Source organism: Herpailurus yagouaroundi, unplaced genomic scaffold (assembly GCF_014898765.1).
Source record: "Herpailurus yagouaroundi ecotype Mexico unplaced genomic scaffold, PumYag 182, whole genome shotgun sequence".
Taxonomy (NCBI): domain Eukaryota; kingdom Metazoa; phylum Chordata; class Mammalia; order Carnivora; family Felidae; genus Herpailurus; species Herpailurus yagouaroundi.
In genome coordinates, this window is record NW_024412413.1 from 3211496 (window position 1) to 3226882 (window position 15387).

The following is a 15387-nucleotide window of genomic DNA, read 5'->3' on the forward strand; positions in this document are numbered from 1 at the left end:
GAGGCCACGTAAGCCTGTCCTCTCCCTGCTCTGAGCTGATGCGCAGCTGCCGGTGATGCCACGCAGGGCCGGGGGACAGTCTGTGGTCAGGAGGAGCCTTGCAGAGGTGCCGAGGGCAGGTGCCAAATGGGGGGGAGGGTGACTGCAGTGGGGGAAGAGCCCCCGGAGGTACCCGGGGACCCAGGCCGTGTCCGTAGCCTCGCAGCCAGGCCTCTGGGTCCGTGGTCGTGCGGTCACACCAGCAGGTCGCTCCCTGCTGCTTTGTTGCCCGTCTGCCCAGCGGGGGCAGTAATCGTGCCCACCCCAGGCGGTCATGGAGGGTCACGTGCTGGAGTGCTCCCGCGGGCCGGAGCTGGCAGGCGGCCGTGCTCTGCACAACCATCTGGGCCTGCCTCCCCAGGGGCCTCCGTGTGACTGTGCCCTTCCTCCCCGTCACAGCCGCACACTGTCTTCTGGCTCTGGGTGGCCACGCCCGGTCGCTGCAGGGCCCTTCGGTTAGAGGCCCGCCCGAGACGCCGTTTCCCCAGATGCTGTGACACGGAGCGACCCTGGGCGCGAGTTATCTGGAGGTGCCAGCAGGCGCTTTCCCGCTGCCGTTGTCAGACCGAAGCAGACGTTGAGGAATGTCCCGAGGCGCCAGCACACAGGGCACCGGGAAAGCCACTGTCCCCACTCCCGCGGACTCCCAGGAAGGCCGGTCTTTGCCCCGGTGGAGCGGCGTTCACCCTCCACCCGCAGGGAGCACCGCGCTGTCTGGAAGAGCCGTGCAGGGACAGGACACGTGGAGCAGTCGGAGAGAGCGTGCGGGCCTGGATGTGGCAGCAGGAGGGCCAGGGACAGAGTGACCACTCGTCCACGTGGTGTTCTTGGGTCCCCGTGACAGCTGTGGGCGGACGCCCCGTCCTGGAGCTCAGGTTCCTTCAGCAAACGTGTGCCGAGTGGGTGTCACAAGGAAGCGTGTTCACGTCATGCACAACCGAGCACGGAATCGGCACAGGTGCGGCCTGCCCGGACGTCTGGGCCCCGGTCCCCAGGGCGGCCCCCGTTGCTCGGGCTCCCCGGGATGGGCGCGCGTGGGGCTCATGGGCCGTGACTCTTCCCCTGGGCCTCACCACCACCTGCCTCCCTCCCAAGCGCAGGCAGGTTCAGACTTTGACCCGGGATGGCAGGCCGCTCCCTGGGTACCGAGAACAGGTGCAGTGGCTTGCTCTGGCCTGTCCGCCTGCGGCCTCCTGCGCAGGGCCTGGTGTGAGACATGGGGCCGGGGAGCACAGCTGCGCCCTTGATCGTGAACTTGCTTTTGTTCTGGTCCCTCGTCGGCCTCCTGGGGGTCTGCGGGGGCCCTGCTGAGTGGGACGCTCCAACCGGCACGACCCTGCCCCATCTGTGTGTGTGTGTGTGTGTGTGTGTGTGTGTGTGCATTCACACACATGGGCCACCCTCGTGACACACACGAAGTCCCCCTCCTGTTGGGTGCGAGGCTGCTGTGTGGGCTCAGTTTCGTCCGGGAACTTGGGACGGGAACTTGATTGACAGCAGGCACGGTGTCTCCTCGGGGTCGTGACTGTGGAGCGAATCCAGTCGAGCGGGTTGCGGTGAGCACCGTGGAACAGACAGAACGGACCTGGCAGGGGAGATCACAGAGGGCAGAGCCCTGTCAGCTGTCCCTGGGGACCCTGCCAGGATGCCACAGGGCTGGCTGTCCCCCGGGCATCGCTTGTGACGCTTTGGGAATGTGGTGGCCATTCGCTCATCACCCTTAAGGGAGGGTTAACTGCCAGTCAGCACACAGCCACCCTCCCCGTGAAGGGAGGCACAGAGGAATCATATCCGCCGTCGGCAAAGCGCCCAGACTTTCAGCCGGGATTTGGTTGCAACATTTCAGGCCATTTTGGGAAAGGACTTTATTGTGTGAGAACATTTTTTTCAGTTTGTAATCATTGTAATATTTGAGCCAGTACCGGTGGCCCTTGAGATGAATTGCTTTTTTATTATTAGAAGATGTCACGATGGACTGAACGCACGAGGCTGGGCGTCGGAGTCCGGCCGAAGGCTGACAGGGCGAGTGGGGGGACTTGTGGCAGCCAGCAGGTTCTGGGTCACAGGAGCTGAGGAGACGGATTATTTATGAAATGTGCAAAGCCTAACAAAATGACCTACCCTAGTGTAGTATTTATGAGGACGTTCTTATAAATGAAGCGTGAGTCCTTCAGAATTAAAGACGCAAACACAGGTTGCTGTACTTGGCTGCTAAGTTATTGTTTAACAAAAAGCCACCTCGCCGACTTCTGAGTGGTTTGTGGCTGTTCACCTGCATCCCTCGTGGCCTGGGTCGGGCCCAGGGGTTGAGGTGGGGGCCGTTCGGGACCCGGTGTGGGCAGGCAGGGCCGGCTCAGAGGCCAGCGTTTGGGTGGCTCGTCCCGGGCCTGCTGCTCACCGTCTGTGACCGGGACAAGGGTTAGGATGAGGGTTAGGGGTTAGGGGTTGGGGTTAGGGTTAGGGGTTGGGGTTAGGGTTAGGGTTAGGGTTCTGGGCGAGGCCTCCTGCTGAGTCGTCTGAAATGAGGACCGTATTTACCCTTTGAGTTGTTGTGGGGATTATACGCACGTACCCGTTTAGCACACAACTGCACTCGCAAACCAGCAGGCTCACTGCTGTGTTACCAGGCCCCAGCGTAGAGCCAGTGCGTCCGCGTCCCACAGCGAGACAGCGCCAGGCCCCCGTGAGGGGGTGACCCGTGGGGGCACATCGGCAGGCTCGTCCTGCAGGAGCTGTGACCTGGCAGGGTGGCAGAGAGATGACCGCGTATATGCGTCGGTGTGTGTGCACAGTGATCACGGGCAGGGTGTGTGTGCGGGCAAGGGAGGCGGCCTGGCTGGGGAGGAGTTTAGGCCGGGAAGTGGGAAACCCTGGGTGAGGCAAGTAGCCGTGTTCGTGGTGGGTGTGTGTATCTCCCCAGCACGCTGGTTAGGGGTTCCGCACTCCAGGGCACCTCATAAGTTCATTCTGTGCTACTTTGGAATTTGTCATGTTGGGCAAGTGGTAGAATTCATCATCAGTGAAGAAGAGGGTAGAGTGAGTGTCCTATCCTGAGATCGGTGTATAAGATGTTTAATGGCGTAGAATAAAAATATCAAATACGTATTCAAAACGTATGGTTTTCTCTTTCTAATCTGGTTGAAAACGTGCCTCTTCTGTATTTTCCTTCATTTTGAACTTGCTCAGTTTTGACAGCCTTGCAAAAGTTGATGCGACTTGACATTTCACTTCTAAGCGTTAGCAGCGTGTTGCCAAACTAGACCTTGGTCGCACACCTTCGGAGGACACTGTGCTGATTGGTGGTTTCGAGTCCCGGGTGGGGGAGGACGCAACGAAGAAAACACTTGTAGCAAAACCCGTGTGTTTCCGTCACATCGTGATTTCCTATGGCTGGTATTTCTTCTGCTGATTCCTCAAAGCCGGCGCTGCCCTGGGTCCCTTTGCCCACAAACTTGCAGTGACCGTCCGGGTTTAATGACCCGTCACCCACATCTCTCCACTTTACTCTTCGAACACAAATGGCTCTTTCTGTCCTTGGACTTTTCTCTCTGCAAGTGCTCTCGCTGCGGAAGTAACATGTGCCGTTCCATGGAGAGAGAGTCTGTTGTCATTAATAAATAGCATCTCTTTAGTTCTCTGTTTATGATCAACTTTAGTGGAACATCTGTTTCTCAAAATTTGCAGTATCTGTAGAGGGTAATAAAACAGTCTGTTTCTGTTGGGATCCAGATCCAGCCTTCTCGAGAGCAGACATAACTGAAACCATATTAGCACCAGGACGGACAGCCAGGGGGCTGGTTTCCAGTGTTCCCCACGGGGCGCACGGACACAGAGCCCCTGCCTCGGGGAAGCGGCAGGTGCAGGCGTCTGGAACGAGCCGGCTGCCAACCGCATGTCAGGTTGCGTGGCGAGTTTTCTGTCTGCTGGCCTGATGCAAGTTTCTTTCTGAAATGTTTCACGCCGACTCAGGATGTGGATTGGGCCACGCCCGTGAGCCCGTGACGGAATGCAGGTTCTCGGAGCATCACTGACTCATCTGCCAGGTTGGAAACGCCTTTTCAAAGGCCAGCTTTTGAGTTGCTGCTTTGGGGCACTGAGGTCAGGTGTCCCCAGGACGCGTCTGTGACATAGATGTGGGTTCCAGCTCAGCGTGCCCCTGGGACAGCGCCTCCTTTGTTTGAAACTTTTTTGTGTCTGGCGGCATAACAATGTATTCTTGGGAAATTCAGTTTGAGGAGACAGGGAAATATTTTCGTGGAAGTTATGTCCAAGCCATCATGAGTGGGTAGGTTTTCTGGATGGTTTTGTGGAACATTCTGTTACCGTCTGAAGCAAGAGGGTGTGAGGTTAGGCAAGGTCAGGAGGCCTGGGGAAGGTTTAGGGCAACCGAGGGGGACAGAGCTGGGCTGGCGGGACCAAGTGACTAAAGCCACAGCGTGTCCACAAAACAAATCGTGTGTCCGTGTGCCAGCCCAGCGTCCCCCGGGAGTGGCGAGCAGGCAGGCAGGGCCAGAGGTCGGGGGATGAGCAGGCTGTTGTGTCCAGTGTGGCTTCCAGTCCCCCTGCCCCCAGCTGCACACGCGCGCGCGCACACACACACACACACACACACACACACGGCCTGGAGACAGTTCCCACGGGGCCCAGGGAGCCCACGGAAGATTGGGCGGGCAGGCTCTGTTGGCAGGCTGCCAGGAGGTATCTGGTGGCACCCGGACATTTGATCATTCAGTTCTCTCTAATCACGTTACGGGACCCCCCCCCAATCCCACCATGGCACCTGCCATGGGAACCATCCCCGAACCGGGACGTGCCGGCTCTCCCGGTGGACCCAGGCAGCTTCCGATTTCTGTGTGGTCTCACCTGAACACGCGAGATGCCGTGGCCCCCGTCAGTGGCTGTGGCCCCCCCCCCCCCGCCCACCGGGAGCAGGGTGCGGAGGACCCGTGTGCCCATCAGCCCGGCTGGGTCGCAGCTTTGGCTCCAGTCCTGTTAGAGGGCGGTGCCCACCCAGGTGGACTTCCTTTCCCATCTCAGGCATTTGTAAGCGTCACCAACGAAGAGACCATCTTGGTGTGGTGAGTTAGCCCAGCAGAGGCCTTGTAAAGCAGACCCGTGATGCTGTGGGGTCTCTGCACGGCCCCTTTAGGGTTCGGCTGAGCTCTGGATGAAAATCTCCAGCTCCTGTCGGAGGATCTATGCTCATTTCCAGCAGCCATTCTGAGTATGTGCTGCCTCGGCCTCGTGCGGACGCCGGGACGGGAGGCAGGGTGCGGGGAGCGGGCTTTGCCAGGAAGGCGGACGGTGGAGGGGCCCCGACAGCCGCACCCCCGGCCCAGGGTGTTGCATGAACCTGCACGGTGAGCAGCAGGATGTCTGAACACGGTCCTGACCTGGTGGGAGACGCCCGCGAAGATTCGAACGGGGCGGTGCCGCGGCCACATTTGCGTCTAGGCGCCCTCGGGGGCCTGAGGGGCCAGGCAGGGAGCCACCCTGGGGCAGAGAGGAAGTGAGACAAGGGCTCCTGGATGGCTGGGCAGGTGAGCACAAGCATGGGGCACTCTTCACCGACTTGGGGACACAGCAGGGAAGGACGTTTCTGGAAAGGGGCAGCACAGTAGAGAAGATAGGTTTAGGCTTGGAAGGTTGTGTGTGAGGCTCCCCTGGGACGTACACACGCACACGTACTTGAGACCCCACGAGGGTCTGTGATGTAGGAGAGCGCTCAGCGGCCCCCGCCTTTCCCCTGTGCTCCCAACACCGGCCCTTGTCCCCTCCTGTATTTCTGTTTAAAGAACAGGTTGCTAAGTGCATTGATGCCCCAAGGCACTGGTTCCCTGTCGGGTGATGGTGCCCCCAGGAGACACCGACTCACGTCTGGCAATGTTCGCGGCGCCCCTGGCATTCCTGGGTAGAGCCCAGGGATGCTGCTCAGCTCCAGCCCAGGACAGCCCGTGAGAAGCCCTGGTCTGGGGAAGTTTTGTGGCTTCCAGAATCTTCTAGTCCTTTGGAGATACCTGTCTATCCCAAAAGCATGTTTCACTCAAAAGCTTTTTGTTGTTGTTTGTTTTAGTTTATTCATTTATTTTTGAGAGAGAGAGCGCGAACACGAGCAGGGGAGGGGCAGAGAGACAAGGAGAGAAAAAATTTAAAGCCAGATCAGCACTGACAGTGCAGAGCCTGACGCGGGGCTGGAACTCACAAACCGTGAGGTTATGACCTGAGCCGAAGTCAGACGTTTAACCAGCTGAGCCACTCAGGCAGCCCCATTCAAAAGTTTTTAAAAGGAGGTGTCGGGATGTCACTTTTGTAAAGCGAAACGTGACTCCCGTGACCCTTGGCCACTGCTTCCTCTGCAGACAGGGCCACGATCAGCTTGAAGAACTCAGTGAAGAGGGGTAAGACCCTGAGGGTGATTCCACCCAGAAAATGCTTGGTGAGTCAGCGAGGAAAGTGCACATCCTGGTCCGGGTCAGGCGGGACTACTGTCCCTGATGGGGGGGGCGCCGCCGCAGGGGGCAGGCCAGGCTGTGGGACGAGCCAGCATGTGCCCTGCGCCCCCGCGTCTTTGTCTCGTGAGTCCTGACGGGAACGTTGCTGCACAGCGACTTGGCCACCAGCCAGGTCCAGTCTGGCCGGGAAATCACCCTTCTTCAAGGCAGGACTCTCACCCTGCCTGTCGCCTCACCTTGCCGCACACTCTCTTACAGAAGCCCATTCTTTTCTCGCTAGTCTCACAGGCAGCGGGAGAGCCTGCAAAGCGCAAGTAAACGTTGGAGAAATGGTAGCATCATGTGGAAAATGACAAGTGCCCCAAATTCCCATTAAGCTTTGCAAGACATTCTTCCAGGTGTTACACGTGTGCCAATTTATTGTTGTTCCTGCCCGCGCTTTGCGTGTTCGCGCGACACATGCTTTCGGGCCTGGATGCCCCGCTGGGCCAGCACGTGGAGGCATTTTGCCCTCGGAGGACCGCGGCGGGCCCCCTGCTGCCCCCAGGGACTGACCTCGGAGGAGACGGACGGAAGCCGGGTGACATTTTCTGTGTCCTGCGGGGACGTGCTGTCCGTTTTCTCAGACTCTTGATGGAGTCCTTTGCCTCCTAACTAGAGATGAAAGTTTTAAAGAACAGAGCCTCCGGCCCATGGTTTGCACCTGTGCGTCGAACTAGAAAAGAAACAGGGGCCACTGCGTTGAGGGCGTTTCAGTGCAGGTCCTCAGCTGAGCACAGAGGAGGGGACGGGAGCCAGAAAGGACCCTTCTCACCCCTGATCTTATTTAACCTCCTAAATCCCTAGGGGTCCGATGCTGTCCTCACGTACGGTCGTCAAACGCTACCAGCGTAACGTGGTTACTGGCAGGGCCGGGTAGCCAGGCAGAGCCCGCCCTCCGGGGCCACGGCCACGGCCACCACGCCCTACTTCCTGGGTTCCCCCGAGGGGCAGCCTCTAGGCCAGACCCAGTACTCTGTTACTGACAATCCTCAGTGAAGTGTGCAGACAACAGGGTTTGGTTTTGTTTTGTTTTGTTTTGTTTTTGTTTTGTTTTGTTTTGTTTTTTTAATTTTTTGTTTTCAACGTTTATTTATTTTTGGGACAGAGAGAGACAGAGCATGAACGGGGGAGGGGCAGAGAGAGGGAGACACAGAATCGGAAACAGGCTCCAGGCTCTGAGCCATCAGCCCAGAGCCTGACACGGGGCTCGAACTCACGGACCGCGAGATCGCGACCTGGCTGAAGTCGGACGCTCAACCGACTGCGCTACGCAGGCGCCCCTTGTTTTGTTTTTTAACATGTTATTTAGTTTTGAGAGAGAGACAGAGAGAGAGAATGAGCAGGGGAGGGGCAGAGAGAGGGGACAGAGGATCCCAAGCAGACTCCATGCTGACAGCAGCGAGCCCGACGCAGAGCTCGAACTCATGAACTGTGACTTCATGACCTGAGCTGAAGTCAGAGGCTCAACGGTCTGAGCCGCCCAGGCTCCCTGATAACCGGGATTTTTACTTCTCCGTTGGTCTCGGTCCCTCTTTAGAGAAGACCGTTCTGTCTACATCTCTGTGCTCCGTGTGAGAACAATACTCGGGGGAAACAGCAGGTCCTGCCTTCGTAGTTGGGTCTTGTTCGCGCCCAGGCAACAGGCAACTAGGCTTAATGTAACAGAGGACACGGAGGTTCATCCCAAAGGCTCCCTTGTGTCCTGTCCCTTGGCCTTTCCCCCACATTTCAGTGACCCAGGAGCAGACCCCCGTCAGACCAGGTCTCCCTTTGCTCAGAGCCCTCTGAGCTCCAGCGCACCCGAGTGAGAGCCCCACCAGCCTCGGAGGCACAAGCCCCCTGTCGCTCTGTGCGTCCCTCCGTCCCTCCCCTCCCCTCCCCCTCGGCTCCTGCTTCTCTCCCAGGCCACCTTCTGAGTTGCGCGTCCTGGCCCCATTCCAGCGTCTGTTCAGACCCTGAGGTCCTCATCTGTTGTGCAGTTTCTTAAGTCGGTCGGCCGTTTGTTGGAACGTCAAGAAGCGCGTTACTCCGAATTACTGTGCGCACTTAGCTTCGTATGGTTTCCTCTCTGCCGTTTCTTACCAGACGGGCCTAAGCGCAGTGACTGTGCGGGGGTGGGGAGGTCCTGATGTTTGTTCTCAGTGGTCTCAGAAGACCGCCGTGTGAGCGTTCGGTCGTGAGTGGTGAGCCCCCGACTCCTCCCTGCGTGGGCCCGGCCTGTGCCCCGTGCAGAGCTGGGCCCCAGACACTCCTGTCGTGGGAGATGGGTGCCCGGTGCCGGGCGGGGCGGGGCTGGAAGGCAGGAGGACGTGGAGAGACAGGCTGCAGGATGAGCAGGGAGGTGTTGCCCTGCCCTGAGCAGACGCCGACCACAGCGGGGGCAGGGGGGAGTGGGGAGGAGAGAGCCACAGCTTCCGGCCAAGGCAGGGTGAACGCAGGGTGCCCTGCAGGGAGGCCGGGGCGACAGGCGTCGCTGAGGGCTGCGCCCTGAGCTGCACCCCACTCACCCCCCGCGTCCGGGAGCGGGGCCTGGTGGGCACCTTGAGCCCACGCCGCCCTCTGAGGCCCTGGTTCCTCTGCAAGAGTGTCCCTTCCCCGTGGTCCTGGGCACTCTGACCCCACTGGGGACCGGCCCTGCCAGCCCCCCAAGGCTTCTCAAGGGGCCCAAGCCCATCCAGATGCTGCCTTCCCTGGTCTTACACCCCGATCCCTGAGGGCAAGGACTTCACAACGATGTAAAGGTCCTGGGGCGTCAGAGCAGTGCCGCCCACATGGCCGTTGCAGAAATTACAGCGCTTCGGCTAGATTGCGGGTCTCAGAGCCACGCTGGGACCAAAGTGCAGGTGATAACGTTCTTGTTGGTAAATCTTAACAGCAGTTCACGGAGGAGCTTCCGGAACGGAGGCTGTTCAGACCAGGGCCTGCTGTCCTGGGCCTTGGCCTCCCAGTGTCCCAGGCTCTGGTTTCTGTTACCGCCCGCCCTCTCCCCCCGCCACCGCTGTGTTCATGTCCGGCTTTCCTGGGCCCTTTACCTGGAGGCGGCCTCTCCCTGGGTTTCCCACGGTGGACAGCATCCGCCGTTGTCCTCTGCAGGCCCACCCAGGGGTCCCCCTCCCGCACCCGATTGGACCCCCCCAGGCCTTTCCAGAGCCCCCACCCTCCCCCCGCCTCGGCTTCCCAGGGGCCCTCACCCTCTAGGCACCCCCGGCGTCCTGGCTCCTGCCATGTGCTTCCTCCCTACTTGGACCTCTGAGCCAGACTAAGGACACTGTGTCTCGAGACTCTCTTCCCGAGTTGAGCACAGTCTCCAGCCGGGGAAGGCAGCGGAGCAAATCATTTGGAAAGCTGGCGGTCTCCATTCTGTTGGGTGAACCACCCCACCCTCTGGTAACGTCGACCCCCCCGCAGTTAGCGCCGATTCAAAACCTACAGTACGATTCTGTTCTTCACTTCTGGATTTCTAATGAGAATGTGAAAGCAGAGCGTTCCCAGCATTTCGGGTTGGACTTCTGTGTTTGTGTGAATTCTGTGCAGTCGTCTGACGTGAGGCTGTGGTCTTTCCAGATGCCTGCTCTGTGCCGGTCTCTGAGATCATCACCGTCGAAGAAACGGACATCCACAGCAGGCACTACGGCCGCGGAAAATGGCAGAAGATGGAGAAGCCCTTCGCTTTCACAGGTGATGGAGCGAATCCGTCCCGCGTCTCCGGGGACTGCGCGCAGATGCCCCAAAAGGCCATGGTTTCGTCGCTTGCTCGACAGATTCAGTGTTTCTTTGCTTTATCTCGCAGAGACTGCCTTATGCGGTTTTTCCCAAGATCTCCTTTTGATTAATGTTTTGATCAGCTTTGACTCTCTTTGCTTTTTAACATGAGTGAGGAGAACTGAGACAGAGGCCGGAAGGCGGGGGCGGCACGGGGACCCTGCCAGGCTGCGAGGCTGCACGTGGGGCGCGAGGCTGTGCTCCGTGACCCCCCGACCCGCCGCGCTGTCTGTCTCCGCAGTGCACTGCGTGAAGAGGGCCCGACGTCACCGCTGGAGGTGGGCGCAGGTGACCTTCTGCTGTGCTGAGGAGCCGCTGTGTCACCTGTGGCTGCAGACGCTGCGGGAGCTGCTGGAGAAGCTGAGTACGTGGAGAGAGGCGCGGTCGCCGGGGCCCGCGTGGGACCCTGTGATCGTGGCTGCTTCCCTGCCTTTTGCACACCTTCCCGTAACCAAGTGCACTGCTGAATCGGGGTGGCTTAAAAACATACTAGTTTTACCGCTTACGGGACCAGCCTGGCACCGGGCGCTGCCCCAAGCGTGGCCTTCCAGGGGCCGGGCCGCCTTCCCTGACCAGCCGCGAGGTGGGGGGGGTGGGGGGGGTGGGGGGACAGGCCCCTGGGCCCGCTGAGCCTCAGGTTCTATTTCTGGGAAGCGGGGATGGCGATAGCTACGTTCCTGGTGGATGTGGGGAGTGAGCCAGGGACGTGGGGGCGCCCCTGTGCACACCTGCGCCCCGAGTCTGTCTGTCGCCCCTTGGAACGCGCAAGATGCCAGCTCATCCTCTGTCTGGAGTCCTGTTTGGTTATAATCGTAACACGTCGTTCTGTGAGCTCAGTCCAGGCTTTCTTTCACTGTAGAAGAGAAACCGTGTGTGGGTAGGTTTGTTTTCGGTCTTCTTTGATTCATTTGGCATCTGGATCAAAGAAGCGAATTATAATGTGTTGAAGGCCTGTCAGCTGCAGAGAGACTTGCTCGCTCGAAGAGGTGCCTTTGGTATTCTGCGTCCCGCCATCTAATCCCGCGGGACGTGACCTCCCTTACCTGCTGCCGGGCCAGTGACCCCCGACCTCTCCCCACGTCTCCCAGCGCGAGGGCCCTGTCCTGCTGCGTGAGTCTGCGTGGAAGTTGCCCCCTGCCCGTCTGCCGCCTTCTCCTCCATCTTTCCAGACTCGTCCTCCTCGTCCCCGCTGCCCCCTTCCTGCTTCCTCTGCTCGCTTTCCTGAGACTCTGAATCTGTAGACTCGGGCCGATTCTGTAGGTTCAGACCCCAAGAGGAAGTTCACCGAACCTGCCCCCCATTGGACGGCGGGCGCCTATTTCCCGCGTAACTGGTAGGAAAGCGCACACAGTTGCACGCGCGTCGCAGGCGCTGGTGTGGGCAAGAATTCTGGGATTCTGTTACCTCAGCTACTCTGTAACTAACTGTGTCCCTCTGTAACTAACTGTGTCCGTCTGTTGTGGTGTTTACTGGAGGTCGTGTAGACGCAGGGAAGCGCCCAGATCCAGAGCGCGTGGCCCGGGAGCTCTCACACACCCGGTGCTCTGAGCAAGCATCTGGCATCCACATCCAGAACACCGCCAGCTCCCGGGGCTCCCTGGGCCCCCTGCGGGCACCCCCCCCCCACTCCCCCACGGGGTGATCACTGCCTGGCTTCTGAACGACCGGCTTCAGTTGATGAGTCACCGTGCTCTGCAGAGCTCCTGTGTCTGGCTGGCTGGCTCAGTGTCAGTTTGTGAAGCTTCCCCAGGCTGTGCGTGCGGTGTCAGCTGCGCGTTCTCTTGATGGCGTGGCCCTCTGTGTCCGACCACTTACTCATCCATTTTACTGTGGCAGGTCACTGGGAGAGCTCCCCGGTGTGGGCCGCTGCAGACAATCCCGTATGTTCTGAACGTTCTGGTGCGTGTCTCCTGCGGACACATGCCTGCATTTCCATTGGCTGCGTGCGGGAGTGCAGTTGGTGGTTCGAGTGGCCCCCGGGGCATATGTGCCACCTCAGTAGACGGCGTCAGATGGCGACACTCCCACCAGCAGAATATGAGAGTCCCGGTTGCCCCAAGTCTTGCCCACACCTTAATAACTGTAGCTGTTTGGGTGGGTGTTACGAGTCTTGCGTGACGGGGTTAATTTACATTTCCCTGATAGCTAAAGAGGTTGAGAAACACGCTCCTGTGTTTCTGGGCCATTCGGAAATCCCCTCTCGTGAGGAGTCTGCCGTTCGGGTCTCTTGTCCACTTTTCTGTTGGGTTATCTGTCTGTTCTTAATGTTACATGGATATTCTTTGTATACCATGGATCCAACTCTTTTATTGGATTCATGAATTACCGACATCATTTCTCTGTCTGTGGCTTGCCTTTGTAGTCTCTTACTGGTGTCTGTTGATGGACGGACATCCTTTTTTTTTTTTTTTTTTCTTTTTTTAAGTAGGCTTCATCCCAGCATGGAGCCCAACATGGGGCTCGAACTCACCAACCGTGAGATCAAGACCCAAGCTGAGATCAGAGTCGGACGGGTAACCAACTGAGCCCCCAGGTGCCCCAGACATCCTTCATTTTAATGTAGATCTATTTATCTTTTTGTTTCGTTTTGCTCTATGGTTAGTTTGGGTCCTATTTGACATCTTTGCCCACTCCAGAGCCATGAAGATATTTTCTCCTGAGAACTTTGTTTTACCTTTCACATTTAGACCTAGAATCCACCTAGAATTCATTTGGGTGTGTGGTGTTAGGTGAGCGGTCAGGGTTTACTTAAACACAGATGTCTGCTCGACCCCACGCCGTTGAGGGAAGGAGCGTCCCTCCCCCCATGCGCCATGAGCCGCCAAGTTGTTCTCCACGAACTTGGCTCGTGTGTGCAGAACTTGAATGGATTTCCACTTTGTGCCCAGTGACGTTGCTAAGTCCACTTTTTAATAGATTGATGGTTCTTTTGGATTTTCTTCGAACGCAGTCATGTCAACTGTGAGTAATGACCCTTCTCGTTCATCCGTCTTGGTTCTTGTGCCATTTATGTCTCTTTCTCACAGTTTTGCCCTGGTGTGGATCCCAGCGTGGGGAGGGTCGTCTCAGTCCTGTTCTCGGGGCCGTTTCCGACATTTCACTGTCAAGGATGATGTTTCTTAGGTTTTTCATAGATTTTTAAAAAAACATATTAAAGGGGTGCCTGGCGGGCTCAGTCGGCAGAGCGGGCAACTCCTGATCTCGGGGTCATGAGTTTGAGCCCCACGTTGGGTGTAGAGATTTCTAAAAAAGTAAAACTGAGGGGCGCCTGGGTGGCTTGGTTGGTTAAGCGTCCGACTTCGGCTCAGGTCATGATCTCACGGTCCGTGAGTTCGAGCCCCGCGTCGGGCTCTGTGCTGACAGCTCAGAGCCTGCAGCCTGTTTCCGATTCTGTGTCTCCCTCTCTCTCTGCCCCTCCCCTGTTCATGCTCTGTCTCTCTCTGTCTCAAAAATAAATAAACATTAAAAAAAATAAAAAAATAAAAAGTAAAACTGAAAAAAGAATTAAAATAGGTAAAAACATATAAAGGACGTTCTTTTCAAATTCTTAGTTTTAGGAGTTTGTTTTTCCTTCAGCCATAACTAACTGATAAATTTGATGAATGCTTTTTTTGCATCTGTTGGGGTGCCTGTGTGATTGTCTCCTTTTGGAGTCCGTGTGTTAAGTACATTGGCTTCTCTTTGTACAGATGCCTTTGTATTCCTATGAAATCCAACTTGGTCATGACGTGTTACTCTTTTTCTATGTATTTCTGGAGTTGACTTGCTGATATTTGGTTCAGGATTTCTACGCCTCGGCTAAGGGGAGACATCGACCCATAGCTCCCCTCTGACCACTCCCTTGTCTGGTTTTGCTGCCAAGCATTGGTGGCCCCATGCGGGGAGCTGGGAGGTGCTCGGTCCTTCTGTGCAAGAGTTTATGTGATTCTGGGGACTATGGTCTTCCCTAAAAACTTGGAAGGATTCACTGGTGAGCCCTCTGGGCCTGGGCTTTCTTTGGGAGGTTTTCATTAATGACTTTGGTTTCTTTATTAAATACCAGACTCGTCAGATTTTTCTATTGCTTCTGCCAGCTTTGGTAAATTGTATTTGTTTTCAGAAAATTTGTCTATCCAAATTTATAAGTTTATTCATAATCCTTTCACTTTCCCTGTAATATGTGCAGATTCTGGAATAATGTCCCCTTTCTTGCTCTTGGTAAATAATAGTTTATCTCTTCTCCCTTTTTCTTTATCAGCTTTATTAAGGAATTACCAATTTCATGAATCTCTTCAAAGAACCAACTTCTGACTTTGTTGATTTTCTCTACTGTGTGTTATCCCCCCTCCAGTATTTTATTATGAAGATTTTCAAGCATACAGAAGGGAAAAATTACAAGAATTGTACAGTGAATGCACACATATCCAAAGCCTCGATTCTACAGTGGTTAACGTGTTGTTGTATCTGCTTTGTCGATGTCTGCGGATCTATCCAGTAGTTAATAGTGTTCTTCGCTGAGTTTCAGAGTTAAGTGATGGATGTGGGGTGTTTCACCTTTAAACACTTCAGCGGGCGCCTCACTAATTAGAGATGAACATTTGTTTACAGTTCTGAGCTAGAATTTCCGTACAGCGAAACGGACAGACCGTGAGTTTAAATCCGTGATGTTGACACACAACGTACAGGTGCCGTGTACCCCACACCCCTCCCTGTGAGACTCACGTCACCCCAGAGTCTTCTGATGATCCTTCCCATCAGTGCAGAGAGGATCACTCTGAATGGAATCGTGTGACGGGGGCCTTTCGAGGGCTTCGGGCTCTCTGCGTAATGAGTCAGAGATGTGTCCGTGCTGGTAAATATGCCAGCGGTTTGTGCCTTTTTATGGCCGACTAGCATTCCATTGTGCAGCTGGACCACTGGTGTGTCGGTCGTCAGTCGACGGGCGTTTGGGATATTTCTGCTCAGGGCTGTTGCGAATGGCCCCGCTGGGAACATCTGTGTGCAGGATTTTGTGGGGACTTAGGTTTTCAGTTTTCTTGGGCATATATACTTTCTTGCCACGTCGATTGATTTGTTAGTAAAGTTGGGTTTTTAAATATCAAAGCCCGGGGGC

General features: G+C 56.6%; 1 protein-coding gene across 3 annotated transcripts in view; it reads left to right on the forward strand.

Annotated features, from left to right (window-relative positions):
• The first annotated feature begins 608 nt into the window (after positions 1-608).
• The window catches only part of CERK (ceramide kinase), a 36568-nt gene continuing 21789 nt past the window's right edge, over positions 609-15387 (forward strand). For all 3 annotated transcript variants that reach the window (XM_040490530.1, XM_040490531.1, XM_040490532.1), the window contains exons 1-2: positions 609-781; positions 12506-12517. In XM_040490530.1, coding sequence (XP_040346464.1) covers positions 624-781; positions 12506-12517 — 170 coding nt within the window. In that variant the 5' untranslated portion in view covers positions 609-623. The remainder of the gene's footprint in view (positions 782-12505; positions 12518-15387) is intronic.